Source organism: Caretta caretta, chromosome 3, assembly GCF_965140235.1.
Source record: "Caretta caretta isolate rCarCar2 chromosome 3, rCarCar1.hap1, whole genome shotgun sequence".
Lineage (NCBI taxonomy): Eukaryota > Metazoa > Chordata > Testudines > Cheloniidae > Caretta > Caretta caretta.
In genome coordinates, this window is record NC_134208.1 from 69,680,755 (window position 1) to 69,701,995 (window position 21,241).

General features: G+C 39.7%; 2 protein-coding genes across 3 annotated transcripts in view; both read right to left on the bottom strand.

Moving 5' to 3' along the window:
- The window catches only part of GABRR2 (gamma-aminobutyric acid type A receptor subunit rho2), a 60,636-nt gene extending 49,339 nt beyond the window's left edge, over positions 1 to 11,297 (bottom strand). Inside the window, exons 1-2 of one of the 2 annotated variants that reach the window (XM_048845030.2) lie at positions 11,098 to 11,297; positions 8,760 to 8,810 (exon numbers count right to left, since the gene is read on the bottom strand). Coding sequence is in view for 1 of the 2 variants with exons in the window: in XM_048845029.2 (XP_048700986.1) it covers positions 8,760 to 8,947 (188 nt within the window). In the remaining variant the exon portion in view is untranslated. Of the gene's footprint in view, positions 1 to 8,759; positions 9,060 to 11,097 lie in introns of those variants that run through there. The other variant, XM_048845029.2, reaches the window with a different exon arrangement.
- Positions 11,298 to 16,804: 5,507 nt separating this feature from the next.
- The window catches only part of UBE2J1 (ubiquitin conjugating enzyme E2 J1), a 62,234-nt gene continuing 57,797 nt past the window's right edge, over positions 16,805 to 21,241 (bottom strand). The window contains exon 8 of the mRNA XM_048845028.2: positions 16,805 to 17,879. Within this exon, the coding sequence (XP_048700985.1) occupies positions 17,616 to 17,879 (264 nt within the window). The 3' untranslated portion in view covers positions 16,805 to 17,615. The remainder of the gene's footprint in view (positions 17,880 to 21,241) is intronic.

Below are 21,241 nucleotides of genomic sequence, written 5' to 3' on the forward strand. Positions count from 1 at the left end.
GCCTCCTGCTGGTCTTCCCTTCCTGTTGACTTCCCGCCACCCGGCTGATCTGTATATAAATGAGGCTTCTGTTGTTTTGATTCCAAAATGCACTGGAGACACTTAGATAGCTGCCTTCCCGTCTATCTGGGAGAAAATCTGTTTTCCCCTTTGTTTGGTCACAGACTTTAAAGCATAATCTTAGTTAGTATCCATAATTCTTAATATAGTGTTTATATGTACATTTCACAATGATATTAATCACCAGCTTTCATAAAAGACCTCAGTCAATGTCCTTTTATAGTACAGTAATATTGTATACAATCAGTTGAATCAATTGCTTATTCTTTGGGGTTTACACCCCTTGTTCTCCCCCTGGGATGCCTGGTCCCTAATCGTCACACCAATCATGCAAACTATCAGTAAATCAAACCTCATTCACTATGGTCCTGACCCTGCATTCCTTATCCACCCAATACCCATCGGACCTTAAACCAATAGCAAAAACAATGACAATTATAGCGTTAAATAAAGTTCACACAAGAATGCTTTGTCTGCAGAGTGACTTTCTTTTGGTATGGGTGTTACACCAGGCAACGAAGTTCACATTTTATTTTCATGCTTTACGAATGATTTTGCATATCCCACTCTTAGCTTCACTTCACTCTCTGCCACGTATGTGTTATGAGGTTATCTTTGGCTTGTGAGAGCAAAAAGTATATTGCACACTGTCCGTCATTACGATGAAATCAATGGGAGCTGCATCTGTATAAGTGAGAGCAGAACTGGGCCAGTATGTTTGAGTGCAAAGATACAGCACAGTGGCTACACTCAGCCTTCAGCACTAGAAAAGCCTTTTGGCCACTGATCACGGCAGAAAGCCACAGAACTAAACGTGTGCTTGGAGCTTTACAGGCTCTTCTGGAGGAAAGATCCCAGCCCTGGAAAACTTACAATCTATATAGACAATTATACAGAAAAAGGATGGTAGGAAGGAATAGGGCTTAGACATTACTGACTGGCACTGACTTGTGAGACCTTGGGCAAGTCATTTCACCTCCCAGTTTCCAATGATATGACCCAAATGGGGGAATAATGATATAAATATAATTCAGAACTTGGTTCCTTTGATGCCACAGCCATTCACCAGTATTAGTCTGTGCTCTCAACACATCCTGTGTAAAGTGCTGTGAGATCTAGGGATTCAAAGTTCTGTATAATGGTAAATTATACTATTATGTAAAATACAAGCATTTGTGCAAAAGAAATAGTCACTATGTTAATCACACCAGATAATAAATGTTATGATCTGAACTGTACTTGGGTTCAAGGAGGAATCGACCATTCAGACTGTGGTTCTGTTGACATCGTGGCCAACTGCATGTGTCTGTGTCTCTCTGTCCATTGGGTTTCTTGTTTTTAAATTGCTATTTTCTCCTGGGGCAATGCTGTTTTGTAGTTGTAAGATGTTTTGTGATACACCATCTATATGACAAAAAGAAAAGGAGTACTTGTGGCACCTTAGAGACTAACCAATTTATTTGAGTATAAGCTTTCGTGAGCTACAGCTCACTTCATCAGATGCATTCAGTGGAAAATACAGTGGGGAGATTTATATACATAGAGAACATGAAACAATGGGTGTTACCATACACACTGTAACGAGAGTGATCACTTAAGGTGAGCTATTACCAGCAGGAGAGCGGGGGAGGGGGGGAACCTTTTGTAGTGATAATCAAGGTGGGCCATTTCCAACAGTTAACAAGAACATCTGAGGAACAGTCGGGGGGGGGGGGGAATAAACATGGGGCAATAGTTTTACTTTGTGTAATGATACATCCACTCCCAGTCTTTATTCAAGCCTAAGTTAATTGTATCCAGTTTGCAAATTAATTCCAATTCAGCAGTCTCTCGTTGGAGTCTGTTTTTGAAGTTTTTTTTGTTGAAGAATTGCCACTTTTAGGTCTGTAATCAAGTGACCAAAGAGATTGAAGTGTTCTCCGACTGGTTTTTGAATGTTATAATTCTTGACGTCTGATTTGTGTCCATTTATTCTTTTACGCAGAGACTGTCCAGTTTGACCAATGTACTTGGCAGAGGGGCATTGCTGGCACATGATGGCATATATCACATTGGTAGATGTGCAGGTGAATGAGCCTCTGATAGTGTGGCTGATGTGATTAGGCCCTATGATGGTGTCCCCTGAATAGATACCTACTACAGGACAGGCCTAGCAAAGAAAATAACAGAATGCCACTAGCCATCACCTTCAGCCCCCAACTAAAACCTCTCCAACGCATCATCAAGGATCTACAACCTATCCTGAAGGACGACCCATCACTCTCACAGATCTTGGGAGACAGGCCAGTCCTTGCTTACAGATGGCCCCCCAACCTGAAGCAAATACTCACCAGCCACCACACAACAGAACCACTAACCCAGGAACCTATCCTTGCAACAAAACCCGTTGCCAACTGTTTCCATATATCTATTCAGGGGACACCATCATAGGGCCTAATCACATCAGCCACACTATCAGAAGCTCGTTCACCTGCACATCTACCAATGTGATATATGCCATCATGTGCCAGCAATGCCCCTCTGCCAAGTACATTGGTCAAACTGGACAGTCTCTACGTAAAAGAATAAATGGACACAAATCAGACGTCAAGAATTATAACATTCAAAAACCAGTCGGAGAACACTTCAATCTCTTTGGTCACTTGATTACAGACCTAAAAGTGGCAATTCTTCAACAAAAAATCTTCAGAAACAGACTCCAACGAGAGACTGCTGAATTGGAATTAATTTGCAAACTGGATACAATTAACTTAGGCTTGAATAAAGACTGGGAGTGGATGGATCATTACACAAAGTAAAACTATTGCCCCATGTTTATTCCCCCCCCCCCCCCGACTGTTCCTCAGATGTTCTTGTTAACTGGTGGAAATGGCCCACCTTGATTATCACTACAAAAGGTTCCCCCCCTCCCCCGCTCTCCTGCTGGTAATAGCTCACCTTAAGTGATCACTCTCGTTACAGTGTGTATGGTAACACCCATTGTTTCATGTTCTCTATGTATATAAATCTCCCCACTGTATTTTCCACTGAATGCATCTGATGAAGTGAGCTGTAGCTCACGAAAGCTTATGCTCAAATAAATTGGTTAGTCTCTAAGGTGCCACAAGTACTCCTTTTCTTTTTGCGAATACAGACTAACACGGCTGCTACTCTGAAACCCATCTATATGACCTTGTTGAACCCAAAGGAGAGCCACATGAAAACAGAGCATGGCATGTGGAGGCTTGTGTTGCAGCATGCTGATGATTTGTGGTTTATAGCCCTCCTATTTCCCTCAGTATCTACTGTACTATACTGATACCAAGCACTAGTTAATACTTCAGTATCTAATGCACATTACTAATATTAGGTACTGTAACTAATTCGTCATGGATATTACCATAGTAAAATGAAACTCCAGGCTAATTAAACATAATTAAGGTGTACAATATTCACAATATTTTAACTTTTTAAATTAATCATTAGTAATCTCCTTTCCCACACAATTTAACTTTATTAATCTTCTGAGCAATTTGCTTTAAATGAGAATTTGGAATGTAATTTACTCTAGAAAAATGTAACAATAATAATAATCTCATTTTCACTTGAAGCTGGCCAGGCATTTCAAGCTAAGAACATCAATTTAGAAAGCCTTCCCAGCAATGTAAACTAATAGGTAATGATATTCAAAACTCACTAGTGGTTTTATGTACCTCACTTTTTGGCGCTTACTCGGGGCCTTCTGAAAATCAGGCCCCTTTTAGATGTTTCAAGTTGGGTACCCAAAATCCCTGGGCACTTCTGAAAATCTTGGCCAATTCTTTTCAACTAACAAAAGTTCAAATCAAACTCCATTTCCATAGTGCTTTGTTTAAATTAATATCATAGTCAGCATTTGGGAAAAAAAAGAAGAGAGAATCCATCCTTTTCCAGTTGTGGCTGTGGATGACTGTAATTGAGGGGTGAAAAGGAAAGCACAGGTAGAGAGGTAGACGTACAGAATGTCACTGAATCACAGTATTCCAGATGCAGAAATAGACATATAGGATTAAATTTCAGTGGACAGTTATATTGATTGATAAATTGTTTATAAACAATGGCCCCTGCCCTATAGTCACATATGTCTGTATTTTTACCCACCTATGTAGTCCCCTGGACCTCAAGGGCACCACTTAATGTGTATAAAGTAGGGCTGTCAAGCAATTTAAAAATTAATTGCTATTAATTGCATGATTAAAAAAATTAATTGTGATTAATTGCACTGTTAAACAGTAACAGAATACCATTTTTAAAATATTTTTGGATGTTTTCTACATTTTCAAACATATTGATTTCAATTACAACACAGAATACAAAGTGTACAGTGCTCACTTTATAATTTATTTTTGATTACAACTATTTGCTCTGTAAAAAACAAAAGAAATAGTATTTTTCAATTCACCTAATACAAGTACTGTAGTACAATCTCTTTATCATGAAAGTTGAACTTACAAATGTAGAATTATGTACAAAAAAATAACTGCATTCAAAAATAAAACGATGTGAAACTTTAGAACCTACAAGTTCACTTAGTCCTACTTCAGCCAATTGCTCAGACAAACAATTTTGGTTACAATTTGCAGGAGGTAATGCTGCCCACTTCTTGTTTCCAAAGTCACCTGAAAGTGAGAACAGGCGTTTGCATGGCACTGTTGCAGCCAACGTCGCAAGATATTTACATGCCAGATGCGCTAAACATTCATGTGTCTCTTCATGCTTCAACCACCATTCCAGAGGACATGCATCCATGCTGATGAGTTCTGCTCGATAACGATCCAAAGCAGTGCGAACTGACACATGTTCATTTTCATCATCTGAGTCAGCTGCCACCAGCAGAAAATTGATTTTCTTTTTTGGTGGTTTGGGTTCTGTAGTTTCCGCATCAGAGTGTTGCTCTTTTAAGACTTCTGAAAGCATGCTCCACACCTCGTCCCTCTCAGATTTTGGAAGGCACTTCAGATTCTTAAACGTTGCGTCGAGTGCTGTAGCTATTTTTAGAAATCTCACATTGGTACCTTCTTTGCGTGTTGTCAAATCTGCTGTGAAAGTGTTCTTAAAATGAATATGTGCTGGGTCATCATCCAAGACTGCCATAACATGAAATATATGGCAGAATGCGGGTAAAACACAGAGCAGGAGACATGCAATTCTCCCCCAAGGAATGCAGTCACAAATTTAATTAACGCATTTTTTTAACAAGCATCATCAGTATGGAAGTATATCCTCTGGAATGGTGGCCTAAGCATGAAGGGGCATAGAATGTTTAGCATATCTGGCGTGTAAATACCTTGCAACACCGGCTACAAAAGTGCCATGCGAATGCTTGTTCTCACTTTTAGGTGACATTGTAAATAAGAAGCGGGTATTATCAATGGTAGCTGTGTTTTGAACAAATAAAGAGCTGTATAATGCTAAGTACTGTTAAAAATCAGGTCCTTGGTATCTCAAATTGGGCACCTAAAATTAGTGGATACTTTTGATTTTACACTCCGTGCCTCAGTTTCCTATCTGTAAAACGGGGATAATATCACCCCCTCATCTCATAGGGATCTTGTGACGATAAATTCATTAATGTTTGTGAAACACTCAGATACTGAGCACCATATAAAACCCCATGAGGAAATTATTAACTTTGTCTTCAGAGCAGGGTCTGAATAGTATGCAATAAATAAGGCCTAATGCCAGACGTTGAACAATGAGGAGGGAAAATATTGATCCCAGTCCATTCTGTGAACTGAATGAGGCAGCGGCCTTGTGAAAAAAATTGCTTGTGATCATGTAGTTAAAGACTGTATCACAATGCATACTCACAAGGGAGCTGAATTGAAGTTGCGCAAGAAACCTTAATTCAGGAATTTCCCAGTTTTTGAGTGCTTGACTTTGCAGCTCTAATAATATTGGTTTAATATTCTTTTAAAATAGTTGTGGCTTGTGTTGTGTAATTAAAATGATAGAAGAAGATATGTGCATAGAACACAGACAAGGTGCCCAGCTTCTATTCTTGGCTTTGCCACTGCTCTGCTTTTGCTTTAGGCAAATCATTTAGTCTCTTTGTGTATCAGTTTACCCATCTCTAATATTCATTATTCTGGGAACTGAGGAGGTCATTTAATATTAAAAAAAGCTCTTTGAGACCCTTGAATATAACGCTCTAAAAAGTGATCAAACGAATTATGGAGCAGAAAGATTTTTGGGTTAATAGAGCCCAAACCAAAGGTCTTTGAAGTCATGTAAAGACTCCCCTTAACGTACATAGCTTTTTATTGGGCACATATACTACACTCACTGGTGCCTTATCTAAGATGGAAAATGGAAAACTTTTAAATATAGACTCCAATAGTTGAAAATATTTTTCTTGCCTTATGTATTTATAGAAAAAGAAGCAAGAGAAATACAAAGCAGAATGCAGGAGGCAGTTACAAAAATAAAAGATGCCATTTATTTTTGTGTTTCTCTATAAGGAATGGCAATCTGACATTGAAACTGGGTTTCATTTGACTGCAGGCAAAAAAGACCAGCACCATGCAATTTTCAGCACAGGTTTGGTTTTAACACAAGACAACCAGAGTTTTGCAGTACAAAATAATCAGGAATGTTCAAGATACTGTTACTATTTAACTCTGTATAAAGTGAGCACTACAGAAATGTCTATAAATAAAAAGAAATGTGATTCTCATTTTCAGGTTTCTAAATAAACTGCATTTTACATACATTTAAATGAATGCATTAAGAAAGTTTATATGGATAAATTACAAGGACATAGTGGTCTATGCTAAGTAGTTTATGAATATAGTTTTGGTGGTTATTTAACACCTGTGGAGAAAGACATAAAAACTGTTCCTTATACTTTTGAAATATAATGATTTATCCTTTCATTGGCTAACACATTGTTTGTTATACATCATTAATTCACATTAAACCGAGTAATATCTATTGTCCTCTACAATGCATAATCCATGTATTTAAGAAAAAAGTTGGACTAGTTCTTGAATTCTCTACTATTACAACTTTGCAAAAGTCAATGGGGTTGGTAATAGTTTATTTTAATAAATGTCAAGAATAATTTGCAAAGAGAGAAACCTACCAAGAACAACTTATTAACCAAGAGAGTGGCAGTACTTCTGAAAAGAGAAATGTTCAGACTGCAAAAATGTGTATGAGCAGTTTATGCTGCTTTGTAACTTTTCAAGGTAGGAGAGTTCAACCATATATGAAAGAATCCCATGCAAGTACTAGTGGTGAATCATTAGATTTTGCAAACATAATATTCTGAAAAAAAGCCTAGCATGCTTCAGATTTACATTCAGTAAGGACCAGATTCTTTTGAAGTCAGTGGCAAAGCATCCCTTTTGGCGTAAATGGTTTAGCATCAGGCCCTAGATGTCTAAACTAGAGAATAAATTTTATGTCACTAAAAACATGTGCTTGCATATTCTGCATTAAATACCAATAGAAATATTAGCCAATACTAGCCTCTCTGCTTCTGCTTCTTTCATAATATATTTTCTGCAAAATGTCTACTGAATCTCAGCTAGGGTGACCAAACATCCCGATAAAATCGGGACTGTCCCGATTTTTGGTTCTTTGTCCTGCGTCCCGACTGATGCACGGTCGGCACACCATTTGTCCCGATATTGCGGCTTTGGCCGCTCTGGCCGTTTTTTTTGTTTTTTTGTTTTTTGCTTCCCCCAGGTGTCACAATATTTTGTCCGTTTCATCTGGTCACCCTAATCTCAGCACTTTCTGTGGATAAAAAGGTGTGTTCACAGTGCCATGCTAAACAATACAAAATGACTAAAAAGATGACTCTTTACAGTCAGAGTGATTCCATTTAATAAGATGGATTAACCCAACTTTATTTTCAAGCTCTTGGCCTAGCAAACAATCTTATAAGATATGATTGTCATTGGATGACATAACTCTATACAAAAAAGGATAATATACTCTGGACTGCTTGACAGGTTTGGAAGCTTATCTTTTCTAATGTAAACCTCTCCTCACCCCCAGTCTCAGTAATATTAAATCTAACAAACTTCGCTAAGACCTTTATAACTCTTTGGTGCACACCTGCCTTATTAATACTATGAAAAGTTATATTAAAGTTCCCACATAATTTTCCAAAATGTATCTGCAGAATAACTTTACAAAGCCTATACAGTACATACTCCTGTGCAGTAAGGATACCATTCACACTAACTAAAACCCCACAAATTGCCATGAGAAAATGAAATGTATTTTCAGGTGGATTTGCATAATAGAGACGTTTAAATAAACAACCACAGGAAAAGAGAAGGCACTTTGAAAGACTTATTTAAAATAAAGCCTTTTGTTATTGCTGGGAGGATATTTAAAATTGAATTTGCTGAACGCGTGTTCTGCATCTACCTTCAGTTCTTACTGTTTCTACAGTATTGTGTGTGCATGTCTGAGACTGTGTTCACTAAAATACAATCAATGGCCAGGTTACCAATGACAGCTGCTAGAAACATGACCAATTAAAGTTAAATCTGAAGATAGCAGTAAAGATTGTATAAGGTTATTCAGAAGCCATAGAAGCTATTCACATATACAATTAAAATAGGCAAATTTTATGTATACATCTATCACTACATATACAGTATTAATTTCACTCGTGTATATGTAGCGAGAGCAAGAGAGTTATATATTTTACGGTTCCTTACCTTGCCTTCTGCACCTCCAGCTGACCTGTCCACCTCTTCCTCCTGTGCTTTCTGCTCTCCACAAGAAGGACAAAGCAAAAGAATAATAAAATGAGTTTTGCAAAATAAGGCATTTTGTGGGAAATTGTGATGAGACACTCTACACTCCAATAGCCTCCTGCAGTAGAAATCCACCCTAGTTTAAACATTGAATCAGCTATAATTCCAGGGTCCTGTGTTTCTAAGAGTGATCATGGTTAAAAATACTGCTTTTCTGATTTAATAATTTAAAGTGGCTTTTGAGGGCTTCTCACTCGAAGCTCATCCTTCATCACTGCTTAGTGATTGGCTATTACTCAAGAAGAAGTTTCTCCTGGCAAACAACATTTCCACTCGGTCCTAAAGGAGATATTTGCCAAAATTCATTATATAAAAAGACTGCAATTCCATGCCAGCTTTTTGTTCAAGCCGCTAATCTCAGAACTGTACTATCCTTCTGTCAGACTGTATAAAACCATGCTGTCTCTTTTCATTAGGGATCCCAGATTTTTTATCTCTATAATATGCATTTTTAACAAGGCGGTGCCAGTTTGCTTTGTGTTTAAGATCAGTACTCTTTGCATTGATGTACATATTTTAGTATAGTTTTAGGAAATTTGATTTTTTTTCTAGATCAGTTAGCAGTTAGTCAGCTGTGTAGTATAACTTGTACCAGCATACTGTTTTTGTGATATCAAATTTTTGTTAAAAGCCTATAATTCTTCCAAAAAAATTGGTTTCCCCCAGAGGTTAACAGCATTAAAGTGGTTATTTGTTTTGAATATTAGGATTTCTCTAATAATGAAATTTTTAAAAATTAAAATTAAATAAAATATGGTTTGATTTTAGGACACTCAGTAACTAAATCTTCTATGGTTCCAATCCTTCAAATACAAAAGTATGCAAGAAACTAATGTGAGTAGTGGGTTGCAGGACTGAGACCTTAATCTGTTAAAACCATTTGAGATTAGCATGAAAAGACATTACAGCAGCTGCTTTTTAATCACAAGGAAGAGGATGTTTTCAGGTGTCATTCTGAAGTTTGTTTATTTACTAAACAGTAAAGACTGGGGAATTCAATATTACACCTTGTCTTGACAGGTGAAGAGGAAAGGATCACAGAACTAAAATGTAATGGTAATTCAGGTACAAGTGATCATGACTTGATAACATTTATAATGTACCAAGAGAATAAAACCCAGACCAGCGTGGTGGGTGGGCGGGCAAGCGTGGGTTTGTGTGTGTTGTATTATCGCCCTGTGGATTAAAAAAAATCAACCTGGTTTAGTGGGGAAATGAAGGCAACCATAAATAATAATATGTATATAACAAATGGAAGAAATGAAAAGTTGACAGTAATAAATATAAATCAGAAACTAGGAATTATAGAAAATTGATAAGGGAAGCAAAGAGACAAGGAAAAATGTATGGCTAGCAGAGCTAAAAATAATAAGGATTTGTTTTGTTTTTTCTTTTGTTTTAAGTATATTAGGAACAAAAAAAACCCCTAACAATTATATTGGACCATTACTAGATGGAAATGACAGAATTGTCAATAATAATGCAGAAATAAATATTTCTGTCCTGTATTTGGGAAAAAACAGATGATGTAGTCATATTTTATGATAACACTCTTTCCATTCCACTAGTGTCATGGGAAGATGTTAAACAGTAGCTACTAATGTTAAATATTTTTAAATCAGGAATTCCAGATAACTTGCAACCGCATTTTTTAAAAGAGCTGGCTAAGGAGCAAGATAATCCTGGGAAAAATAATGGAATGGCTGATTCAGGACTCAGTTAATAACGGAGGGTAATATAATTAATGCCAATAAATATGGATTTATGGAAAGTAAATTCTGTCAAACTAACAGTAACTTTCTTGATGAGATTACAAATCTGATTGATAAAGGCAATAGTGTTGATGTAATATATCTACACTTCTGCAAGGTATTTGACTTGGCACCACATGACATTTTGATTAAAAAACTAGAAAGATATAAAATTAGCACGGCACACATTAAATAGATTAAAAGCTGGCTAACTGACAGGTCTCAAAAAAAAGTAAACAGGGAATTATCTTTGAACAGATGTGTTTCCAGTGGGGTTCCGCAGAGACTGGAGTTTTTCATACACTACTGAAAATTTTTATTAATGACCTCAAAGCAAACAAAATTATCACTAATACAGTTTGCCGTTGTCACTGATACAGAGTGATCTGGATCGCTTGGTAAACTGGGCGCAAGCAAACAATGTGTGTTTTAATGCGGCTAAATGTAAATACATACATCTAGGAACAAAGAATGTAGGCTATACTTACGCAATGTGGGACTCTGTCTTGAGAAGCAGTGACTCTGAAAAAGATTTGAGGGTTCTGGGGGATAGTCAGCCGAACATGAGCTCCCAGTGTGATGCTGTGGACAAAAGGGCTAATGCAATCTCATCCACCAGCCGAACATGAGCTCCCAGTGTGATGCTGTGGACAAAAGGGCTAATGAAATCTCATCCACCAGCCCTGAGCCCCCTCCCAGAGCCAACATCCCAAACCCCTTCCTGCACCCCAGCCCTGAGCCCCCTCCTGGAGCCAGCATCCCATACTCCCTTCTGCACCCTGAACACCCTCCTGCATGCCAAGCCCCAGTCCTAACCCCCCTCCCAGAGCCAGCACCCCAAACCCCCTCCTGTACCCCAAACCCCTGCCCCAACCCTGACTCCCCTCCCAGAGCCCACACCCTGCACCTCCTTCTGCACCCCGACACTGTGCCCCAGCCCAGAGCCCCCTCCTGCACCCCAACCCCCTGCCCCAGGCTCAGTCCAGAGCCCCCTCCCACACTGCGAACCCCTCGGCCCCAGCCCAGAGCCTGCACCCCCTCCCAAACCCCAACCCGCTACCCCAGCCCTGTGAAAGTGAGTGAAGGTGGGGGAGAGCGAGCAACGGAGGGAGGGATGGAATGAGTGGGGTGGGGCTTTGGTGAAGGGGCGGGGCAGATCCTGCGTTGCCCTTAGATTCAAAATGCAATTTTGGGTGTAAAGAGGTTGGAGACCACTGCTCTAGCCTGTTCACAATTTCCCTCACTAACATCATGCAGGAAACCTGCATCAGAGCCATACTTTCCCTGTGACCTGGTCATGATATTAACCTGATTAAACATAGTTGAAATATCATTACCAATCAAGACATCAACAGGAAATAAATCTAACACCAACCACTATATCACCTTCAAAACTTTTCCACTCAAGGGGATTGTGGACAAAAGCGCTTTTACAGAAAGAGCCAATATGTTCACACTCTGATTTGGCAAGAAATCTCCCTCTCTGACCAATTCCCTTTTACCTAAAGTAATATCAGAGGCTGAATCTCACCATCAAGTACACACAATTCCATTGAACTTTGCATTCTTTATGAATTCCTCACTACCAGTCAACATCTCAGTCCTAATATAATTTGAGAGGTAGGATGCTTTCCTCTTCCACCACTTATTCTGGAATTAAAGTGGCAGCATTAACACCTGCAAGGTTAGTATTTGTACTCAAGGTGGCAGTGTTGGAGCTTATATGAGTAGCCTTTGTAATCAAAGTGATAGCATTAGAATTTATTATGGTGTTTGTTGGTGCAGGTTGTGGAGTGTTTTTTAAGCTTTGGGCAATTTGATTTTATATGGCATGGGGTTCCAGACTGATGACAGACCACCTGTTTCCCCTTCAGGTGAGAGGATTTATGTTCCGGGCTCCCATGAGCTTTTCTAATAAAGTTGGGGTTAGATTAATTCTTAAACACTTCATCCCTTTTAAACTGGGGTGCAAAGGGATTACCTTTCTCCTGGGGCTTACACCCTTCATGAGCTCTGTTTTCTATGAATTCATCAGTGATTTCTGCTGCCTGTAAGACTGAGGCTATGTCTACACTACAGACCTTACAGCAGCACAGCTGTACCGCTGCAGCTATGCCACTGTAAAGTCTCCCCTGTAACAGCAGTATGCTGATGGGAGTCTCCCATAGGCATAATTAAACCACACCCCCAATGAGTAGCGGTAGCCATGTTGGCAGGAGAGTGTCTCCCACTTACATAGCGCTGTCCACACTGGCATTTTTGTCAGCGAAACTTATGTCAGTCAGGGGTATGTTTTTTACACACGCTTGACCGACAAAAGTGCTAGTGTAGACAGCCTGAATCAGGCTTCCTATCGCATATTGCAGGTCTGATTTCTTCAGGAGCCATTTTAGCAAACACTCAAGAGTAATTAAATCTAGCAGTTTATCAAAGTCACAGTAAGTGTTTTTCCCCTTTAACCCACTTTTTAACATAAACCAAGAAATTTATGAGTACACTCTACATAAGTAACATTACCAGAAATTCTTAGATCTCTGAATTTTAGCCTATAAGACTCAGTGGTAACCTTAACCTATTCAATATTGTTTCTTTAAAAACTTTACATAAACAAAAGCCTCCTCTACCCCCATTTCATTAAATACCTCTCTGGCCTTTCCAGTCAGTTTAACAGGACAGGCATCACCTGGTCTTCATGAATTTTGTTAATAAGAAAGGTGATGCTCAAAGGTAGATGAAAATACTTCAATACATTCAGTCTTTATGAATTGGGCAGACTTTATGTCAGTCTCTGTTATTGAGAGAAGATGGAATTTCAGGCTGTGGCTGCTGTTCCTCCTGCCTGTCTAGGACTCAGAGCTGCAGTTTATGAGCACCTTTCTCAGTCTCCAGGTGTTCCATTCACATTTAGTGAACTTCCTTTTCAATTTCAGCCTCTGCTCGGTGTCCCTGGTACACGCTCTCCTCTGCATCCTCAGCCTTCTCCTTCATTCTAAATTCTGGCATTTTTTCTTCATGCTTACACTGTTGCCAGCATTTGCATTCTTTTGTTCCTATTCTGAGCAAATTGGTCATCTCCTGATCTGAGATGTCCCCTGTAAGGTCCATTATCTTATCTTCACATAATTTTTTTTTTTAGTTTTTTGGTGTTCATAAAAAATTATGTGAAGATAAGACAATGGACCTTACATTGTGTTCATAGCTTCATAGGTTCGTGACTCATTCAAGGTCACTAATCTTTAGCCTTTAAAACTCTCAATATTAAATTTAAGTCTTACATAGCGTGGGGTTCTGAACCAAAGCCCAATAGACCTGTGATGATGTGTATCCTGCCCAAGACTTCGCCAAATGTCACGTTGCCTGGTATGTCACAGCTAAGGATGCCAAATTCAGGACAGACTGTAAGAAACAAGGCAGAAACACCCCAAAACTGGTCATTTATTCTATCATAAGTAACAAAAGTGAACTCATGTATCACTGCACTAGTTCAGAGAGCCAAATAACAGTCCCCTAGGCACTCCAGCCCCCGATCACCAACCAGACAACCGGACTTGGTGATGAAAGATTATTAAAACCAAAATTCACCACGTTAGATTCTTCCAATCCCAAAGGGTCAGACATTCATCTCCAGGTCAACATGTACTTTCAGGATCACATCAAATACCACGCTGCAGCCAATCTTTAGTAAACTAACTAAAGATTTATTTTAAAGAAAAAAGAAAAGAAAAGAAAAGAAAAGAAAAGAAAAGAAAAGAAAAGAAAAGGAGAGTTATTAAATGGTTTAAGGAATCATATTCATTACAAGTGATTTCCAAGTCTGTAGAAGTAAGGATAGTAGTAGTGATGGTAATTCTGTTACCTTGCAATATGTCTCTCTGGATCACCCAAAAAGATTGTGGGCCATCAGTCCTTTGTTCAAAGCTCCCTTCTTGTTAGAAAAATCACAGTCCATAGAAATGAAGCAGGACTGAAGACAAAGAGTGTTGTCACAGTCTGCAATTTACACGCACAGCACACGGGCATGGAAAGTTACTGGCACAAACATGGAGTCCTGGGTCACATGTTCCTTGCTGAGTCATGAGGCATTGATTGCCTACATGTGCCTGAAGAAGAGACCTTGGGAGGGGTCCCTGGAAGAGCTGATTGTCCTTAATGGGCCATCAGGCAGGCTGGCTAGCCTTGGTGTAAATCTCTCTTGGGGAGTTGGGGGATTACTCAGAAACACAACAGGGTTGAGATACAAATACAGAACAGAGTTTCATAACTTCAGATACAATGATGATACATGCATATAAACAGGATAATCATATTTAGCAGACTATAACTTTTCCGATGATACCTTACACGACATACTTTGTATAAAATGTATCACAATTGTGTAACAGTGGTGATACATCAGTGATGATACATTACCATAAACATGGTCTCTTTTCTTTTATACAGCATCACAATGGGCTCTTCAAACTAGCAGAGAAAGGTCTAATGCTAGCCAATGGCTGGAATTTGAAGCTAGAGAAATTCAACTGGAAATAAAACAAGTTTTTAACAGTAAGAGTAAGTAACTATTGGAACAACTTACCAAGGATTGTGGTGGAATCTCCATCATTGACCATTTGTAAAGAATCTTGGATGTTTTTTCTAAAAGATATGCTTAAGGAATGATTTTGGGAAATTCTATGGCCTGTGTTATACAGCAGGTCAGACCAGATGATCTCAATGGTTCCTTCTGGAATTGGAATCTATGAAAAAAAGAGCACAATCCTGCCCCTATCTTTGGGTACAGAGGGTTTTGTGCAGCAGCCTTACTTAAGTTCTGCTGCATAAGGGCAAGAGCAGAATTTGGTTGATGGATGTATCCCTGAGAATTTGCTAGGTTTGAAGGTGGACCTCAGGGCCTGTTCTGCAAGGTGACAGCAAATCTCTCAGAGGTACCATCAGGAAGAAACTCTGCAAGGGTATCCTACTGAAGGTTTTTTCTTTAGAGCCCTCTCCTAAGGGAAAGGATGATCTGGGCCCAGGTTTGCAAACGTGAACAACAAGTGCATTCAAACAATGTACCAACAAGGAAAAAACAACTTTTTATTTCAGGAATATGGGGTCTATAGATTTTAAATATACCGTATTCCTACCAAAACTAATATACTTATTGGGGAAAAATACTTTTATTAATTTCACCATAGGAAACCAGATTGTCCTCCTTCCAGACTTGAAGACAATGCAAGATTTAAATAACTGCTGATCTATCCAGACATGCTATATAGTTTTATTGTAAATGTTTAATTAAACTAAGATGCTTTGATGTACATACATCCTGTTTGTATGTACAGCAGAGCAGCACTAATTCAAAATAACCACTGGGAATCCATTTCTGAATTTTGCAAGTTAGCAAGTGAATAAATTAAACATACACACACACCAGGGCACTACATAAAATATGTAATTTGTCTATTAATTTTCACAAGTGTAAAATTTTACTTATTTATAATGCTTAGGAGTACATTAGCATGTAGTATATTTTGTAATGTTAATATGAGAGCTGACTACAACATTCTTATCTTTGCTAAGAAGTAGGGTGGGACAGTCTGGCTTTAGTGAGAGCTATCATAGTCGCCACTAGTAAAGTGAAAATTACTGAGGTTCTGTTGAGTCTTAAATGAGCAATGGTAGATTCTCTTAATTATCGATATAGTCAGATAATGGGGAAATGATTATCCCATTGAACTTGTTCTTTATGGCTAAATAAATTCAAGATCAGCACAGAGGGCACTAATAATCTAGGGTATCTAGGGTTGCCAACTGTGGTTGCACATGTTCCTGGAGGTGTCATCACATGACAATCTTTAATTAAAGACTAATCTTTAATTCCTGGAGACTCCAGGACAATCCTGGAGGGTTGGCAACCCTACCCCTACCTGAAGTGCCAGCACCTACAATGAATAAATAGGGATATACACATGAATGCTGTAATCTTGATATGCTGGAAAGATATTTAAAAACTTTCAAATTTTAAACTTTGCTTGAAGTATTGCAATGAAGTGCAAGAAAAAATATTGTGTAAATGAGGCTTGAATTGCGATAATTCATTAGAGCCAAGGGTTTCATGAAAGCTTCCATCAAGCTTGCCCATGCAAAGCAGAGTTTAAGCATGAAAATATTTAGATTTTTTTTAGCAAATAACAGCACATATGAAACATTCAATGTAATGCATTATGTATATTTCTGGAATAATTAAAAGACAATAGCTCTGGGTAAATAATTATATTACATATTTATAACTATTGCAATAATAGATGTTTTATATAATCTTCAAATTTAAAAAAGCAAGATATACAATTGAGAGTATTAGAAGACGACATTCAAATCTTGGAAAAGATTATCCAATCTAACTTCCAAAAAAATTTAAAAACAAAAAATAAAGGAAACAATTTTCTGGCCCCTTTTTTCCACAGAGAGCACAGTCTCAGAACCAACATTTCATGCATTTTTTTAGAATTGTCTTATTGTAAATAAAAGTGGTTACAAAATATTATCCTCCTCAGAATTAAGAGCACACACAACGCAACACATAGACACTGCGTTTCATTTTAAAAGACCTTCTCCAACGTAAATTTTTATACTCACTCAGATATGGGTGACTATCTGCACCCATGTTCCACAGAGAAAAAGTCTAAAACCCCTTTCTGTTTTAATTGCCTCCTTTTATCAGTAAATAAGGTAGCCACAAATGATACTTTCTTTCCCCCACCCTTTACATATTATTCATATTCAACCAAATTGTTTCTCTAAGTATCCAGTGGGGTGTTCATGGATCATTAACAGTTGTTAGTATTCATAGAAATGTCAACATTTGTCCTACTTACAAAGCAATGTACCTAAAGGTATATTAACATTCGTAAAGACTTAAAAGAGTAAATAAAAAAGTAATCTTCTGTAAACAGTTCTCATAGCATACTCAATACAGAATGTTTAATGAAGCATTCAAGTCACTGCTCGTAAGACAGAGAAAACCTTATAACTCAAATGTATAGTCATTGGCCAGATATACCCGTCGGAAGATAAGAGCTGCCAATGCTAAAGTCAGAAGGACAATCAAAACAGTTGATCCAGTGTGGCTTGTGTTGACTCTTGGTTGCTGCACCTGATTGAAGTTAGTTGAAGATGGTACTCTTCTCTGCCTCTGGGCACGGCGCTGGCGCGGGCTCATGGAGCTATTATTAGATACAGGTTGAGTATGCTCTTGATTAGATGGTGTGGAGTTGTTCTGAATTTCAGACTGAAAAGAAAAAAGTGAATATTGTTTTTAAAGCAAGACAGTATATGCATCAGCAATGTACATACCTCTACATTTAAGAACAAAGCCTGCTCTTCCGATGTAATGTTATGATCTGAAGGCCAGCCACAGGTGATAGCCTCTTTATAGTAAAGTTGCAACCAACTTCTGTTACAGAACACGGTTCCAAACCCTATGGCTCTCTAGACAAACATTCAGAACACACATCCTTCTGCACACCTCCCAGCCTTGTTCTCCCAACCACTGGCATCCCAACTACATGAGGTGCAGACAATCACCACTCCTGCCTACCATATGCTATTACTCCCATTGTTTGTCTCTGGATATCATAAGGAGGCATTAATGTAGAAATTATCTGCATTAAACTATGTACATCAACCATTTGCCTAGCAACTTAGGCCCTTGCCTCGGGAAGTATGAAGCACAGGACTTAACTACATAGTTATTCTCTACTCCATAATTCAGTTCCTTGCTATGTTGCACCATACCCTATTTTTAAGCAGTTTCTGGACTTTTGCTCATTCCCTTACTGCACTGAAGGAGCACAGAGGCCTTTGTCATTTAGATAATTTGATTCCCCATGAAATTCCAAGCCCCTGTGTGTAAGCAGCACTGCTCTACAGGTTTTAAAACTTTTGTCTAAAAAGCTGCATCTACTCCATGGTTTTGTGTTTTCTTTGTCATAATGGCTACCTCACATTTTGGGTCACCTTATCTTAACAATGTTTTCAAATGAAATATTTTAAGCAGTTAAATGAAATATTTTATCCTAAAACTAGTCCATAGCATCTAGGTACTTAAGCACAAATGGTTTACACTGCACAAATGGAAAACACTGCAAATCATATTGGAACTGGAGTTAAAGGATGAAATTGGCCATAAACAAAGCTATAAAAATAATATACAGAGCTGAGCAAAATTAGGAGTTTCCATGGTATGGAAAACCCCAAAATTTGTTTTCAGCCTAAATCACGAAAAAATCTAAACGTTTGATTTTGGTTTACTGAACTAAAACCAAAATGCTTTGTTTGACTACGTTCAATATTACACCGTAATTTTCCCATAGTGACGTGTTGGCTCTTGTGAGTTGTAATTTGGGAGCCTGATCTCTCCTGGCTAGACATCTTCCATAATGCACCCAGTCATGTGACTTCCGTTATGCACCTTGCAGCTCGGTCACAGGGAAATCCACACTGCATTATGAGACACATGGTCCTCCAGGTATCCTGGCCAACAGCAGAGAATGGAGATCTGAACTACAACTCCCACAAGGAGACGTCAGTGTGCAATAAAAACTAATGATGGACAAAAGAAACACTGACATGGATTGAAAAGAAATCCTAATTTCCATGAGATATGTTGTACCCTCCTATGTAATAGGACAAAGGACTCTAGGAAATCCAGAGATTCACCCTGAAGTTTCCTTTACATGATATTTCCAGCAAGTCAAAACAGGTACAGAACTTCAAATCCACACAGTCCTGGTCAGCTCTGCTACCGTCCTCATGTATCCTAAAGTGCCCTCACAGCCATGCTGACCTCTCCCCATTATATGAGTATGGCTTCTTCAAAGGCAGAGATGATTTCCACTGCAGCCACACAGCAGTAAGGACCTATTCAGGCATGCACTGAGGCTACAGGAATGTTTCTAAGGAAGCCCTAGGACCACTCTTTAGGCAAGGGCAAATTATGCACAGATCCCATTGATTTGTATGTCTGTCCTGGGCAGCAGGTGGCCCTAGGGCCAAAAAGAATTATATTTAGAGACTTTTAGATTTTGAGACTTTAGATCCACAGAAACAACTACATCCACCACGAGAGAACAGTGAAGCCAGGAAATGCAGGAGTTGGACACTCAGAAGGAAATGGGGTTAATTTTCCCAAAATGAAAAATTATTTTGCTTATCCAATATGTTTACTTACAGGCTATTCTATGTTATTTACAATAATTATAAGAGGCCTTATTTATATCTGTATTATTTGGGAACCTTTCTAAACCTTAGTATCAATTATCATAAAGATGGCATCAGAATGATTAGCGTGCGCCATCCTTGGCTATTCAGCGGGGTTTCTGCCTAAAACTATAAAATGTGTGTTTAAAGCAGTGGTTCTCAACCTGTGGCCCAATTAGGACACAGCTGCAGCCCAGCTCAACTGTGTGCTAAAGGCCACGGGCTCCAGACTGCCCTGCCGGGCAGCGCGCTCTTGGCTCCCAGCTCCCAGCTGGGCTGCCCTGCCGCGCAGCGGGCTCTGGGCTCCCAGCTACCGCTGGCCCCACATGGTGGGGCTCAGGGTACAGGCAGCCAGCTGTCGCCTGCCCACCACGGGCCTGTCCCCCCAGCAGGGCTCCCAGTCTAGGCAGCCGGCTGCCACCCAGCCCCCCGCAGCAAGGTCCGGGCAGCCAGCATGGCTCAGGGTCTGGGCAGCTGGCTGTCCCATGGCTCCCCGCAGCACACACCAGGGTCCTGGCTGCCACTCCGACAGGGCTCAGTGTCCGGGCAGCAAGCCGCCACCCGGACCCCCGCGGCAGAGAGGGAAGGTCCCAGAGCAGCCAAATTGCCCCCTTCTTTCCCCTCTTTTTGGCTGGACCCCACCAAACCCCAGTTTGCTATCAAGCATCAACCTGGCTAAGACCTAGGATGGGGGACAGTCATTGTCTTTTAATCTGGAAAAAGACAGTTACCTTTTCCATAGCTGGTGTTCTTCAAGATGTGTTGCTCATGTCTATTCCACAATAGATGTGTGTGCTTGCCACGTGCACCGGTGCTGGAAGTTTTTCCCCTAGCAGTACCTGTAGGGGGGGAGCGCTCCCCAGAGACTGCTGGAGTGACGCCTGCCTAGCGCAGTATAAGGGGAGCTGCACGCTCCCCCCACCCTCAGTTCCTTCTTGAGAGACAACTCCGACAGAGGGCAGGATGTGGAATAGACATGAGCAACACATCTCAAAGAACTCCAGTTAGAGAAAAGATAACTGTCTTTTCTTCTTCAAGTGATTGCTGATTTGTATTCCACAATAGGTGATTCCAAGTTATATCTGTTGGAAGTGGGTAGGAGTTCACAAGTTCCCAGGATGGAGGACAGCCCTGCCGAACCCGGCATCATCCCTGGTTTGGGGGACGATCGCATAGTGCAAGGTGAATGTGTGAAACAAAGACCACATGGCAGCCCTACAGTGTCCTGGATGGGGATGTGAGCCATGAAGGCAGCTGACGAGGTCTGTGCCCGAGTCGAGTGTGCCCTCACAATGGGTGGCAGGGGGACACCTGCCAGCTCGTAACATCAACGGATGCACAAAGTGATTCAATTGGAAAGCCGCTGAGTGGAAATCGGCTGGCCCCTCAAGC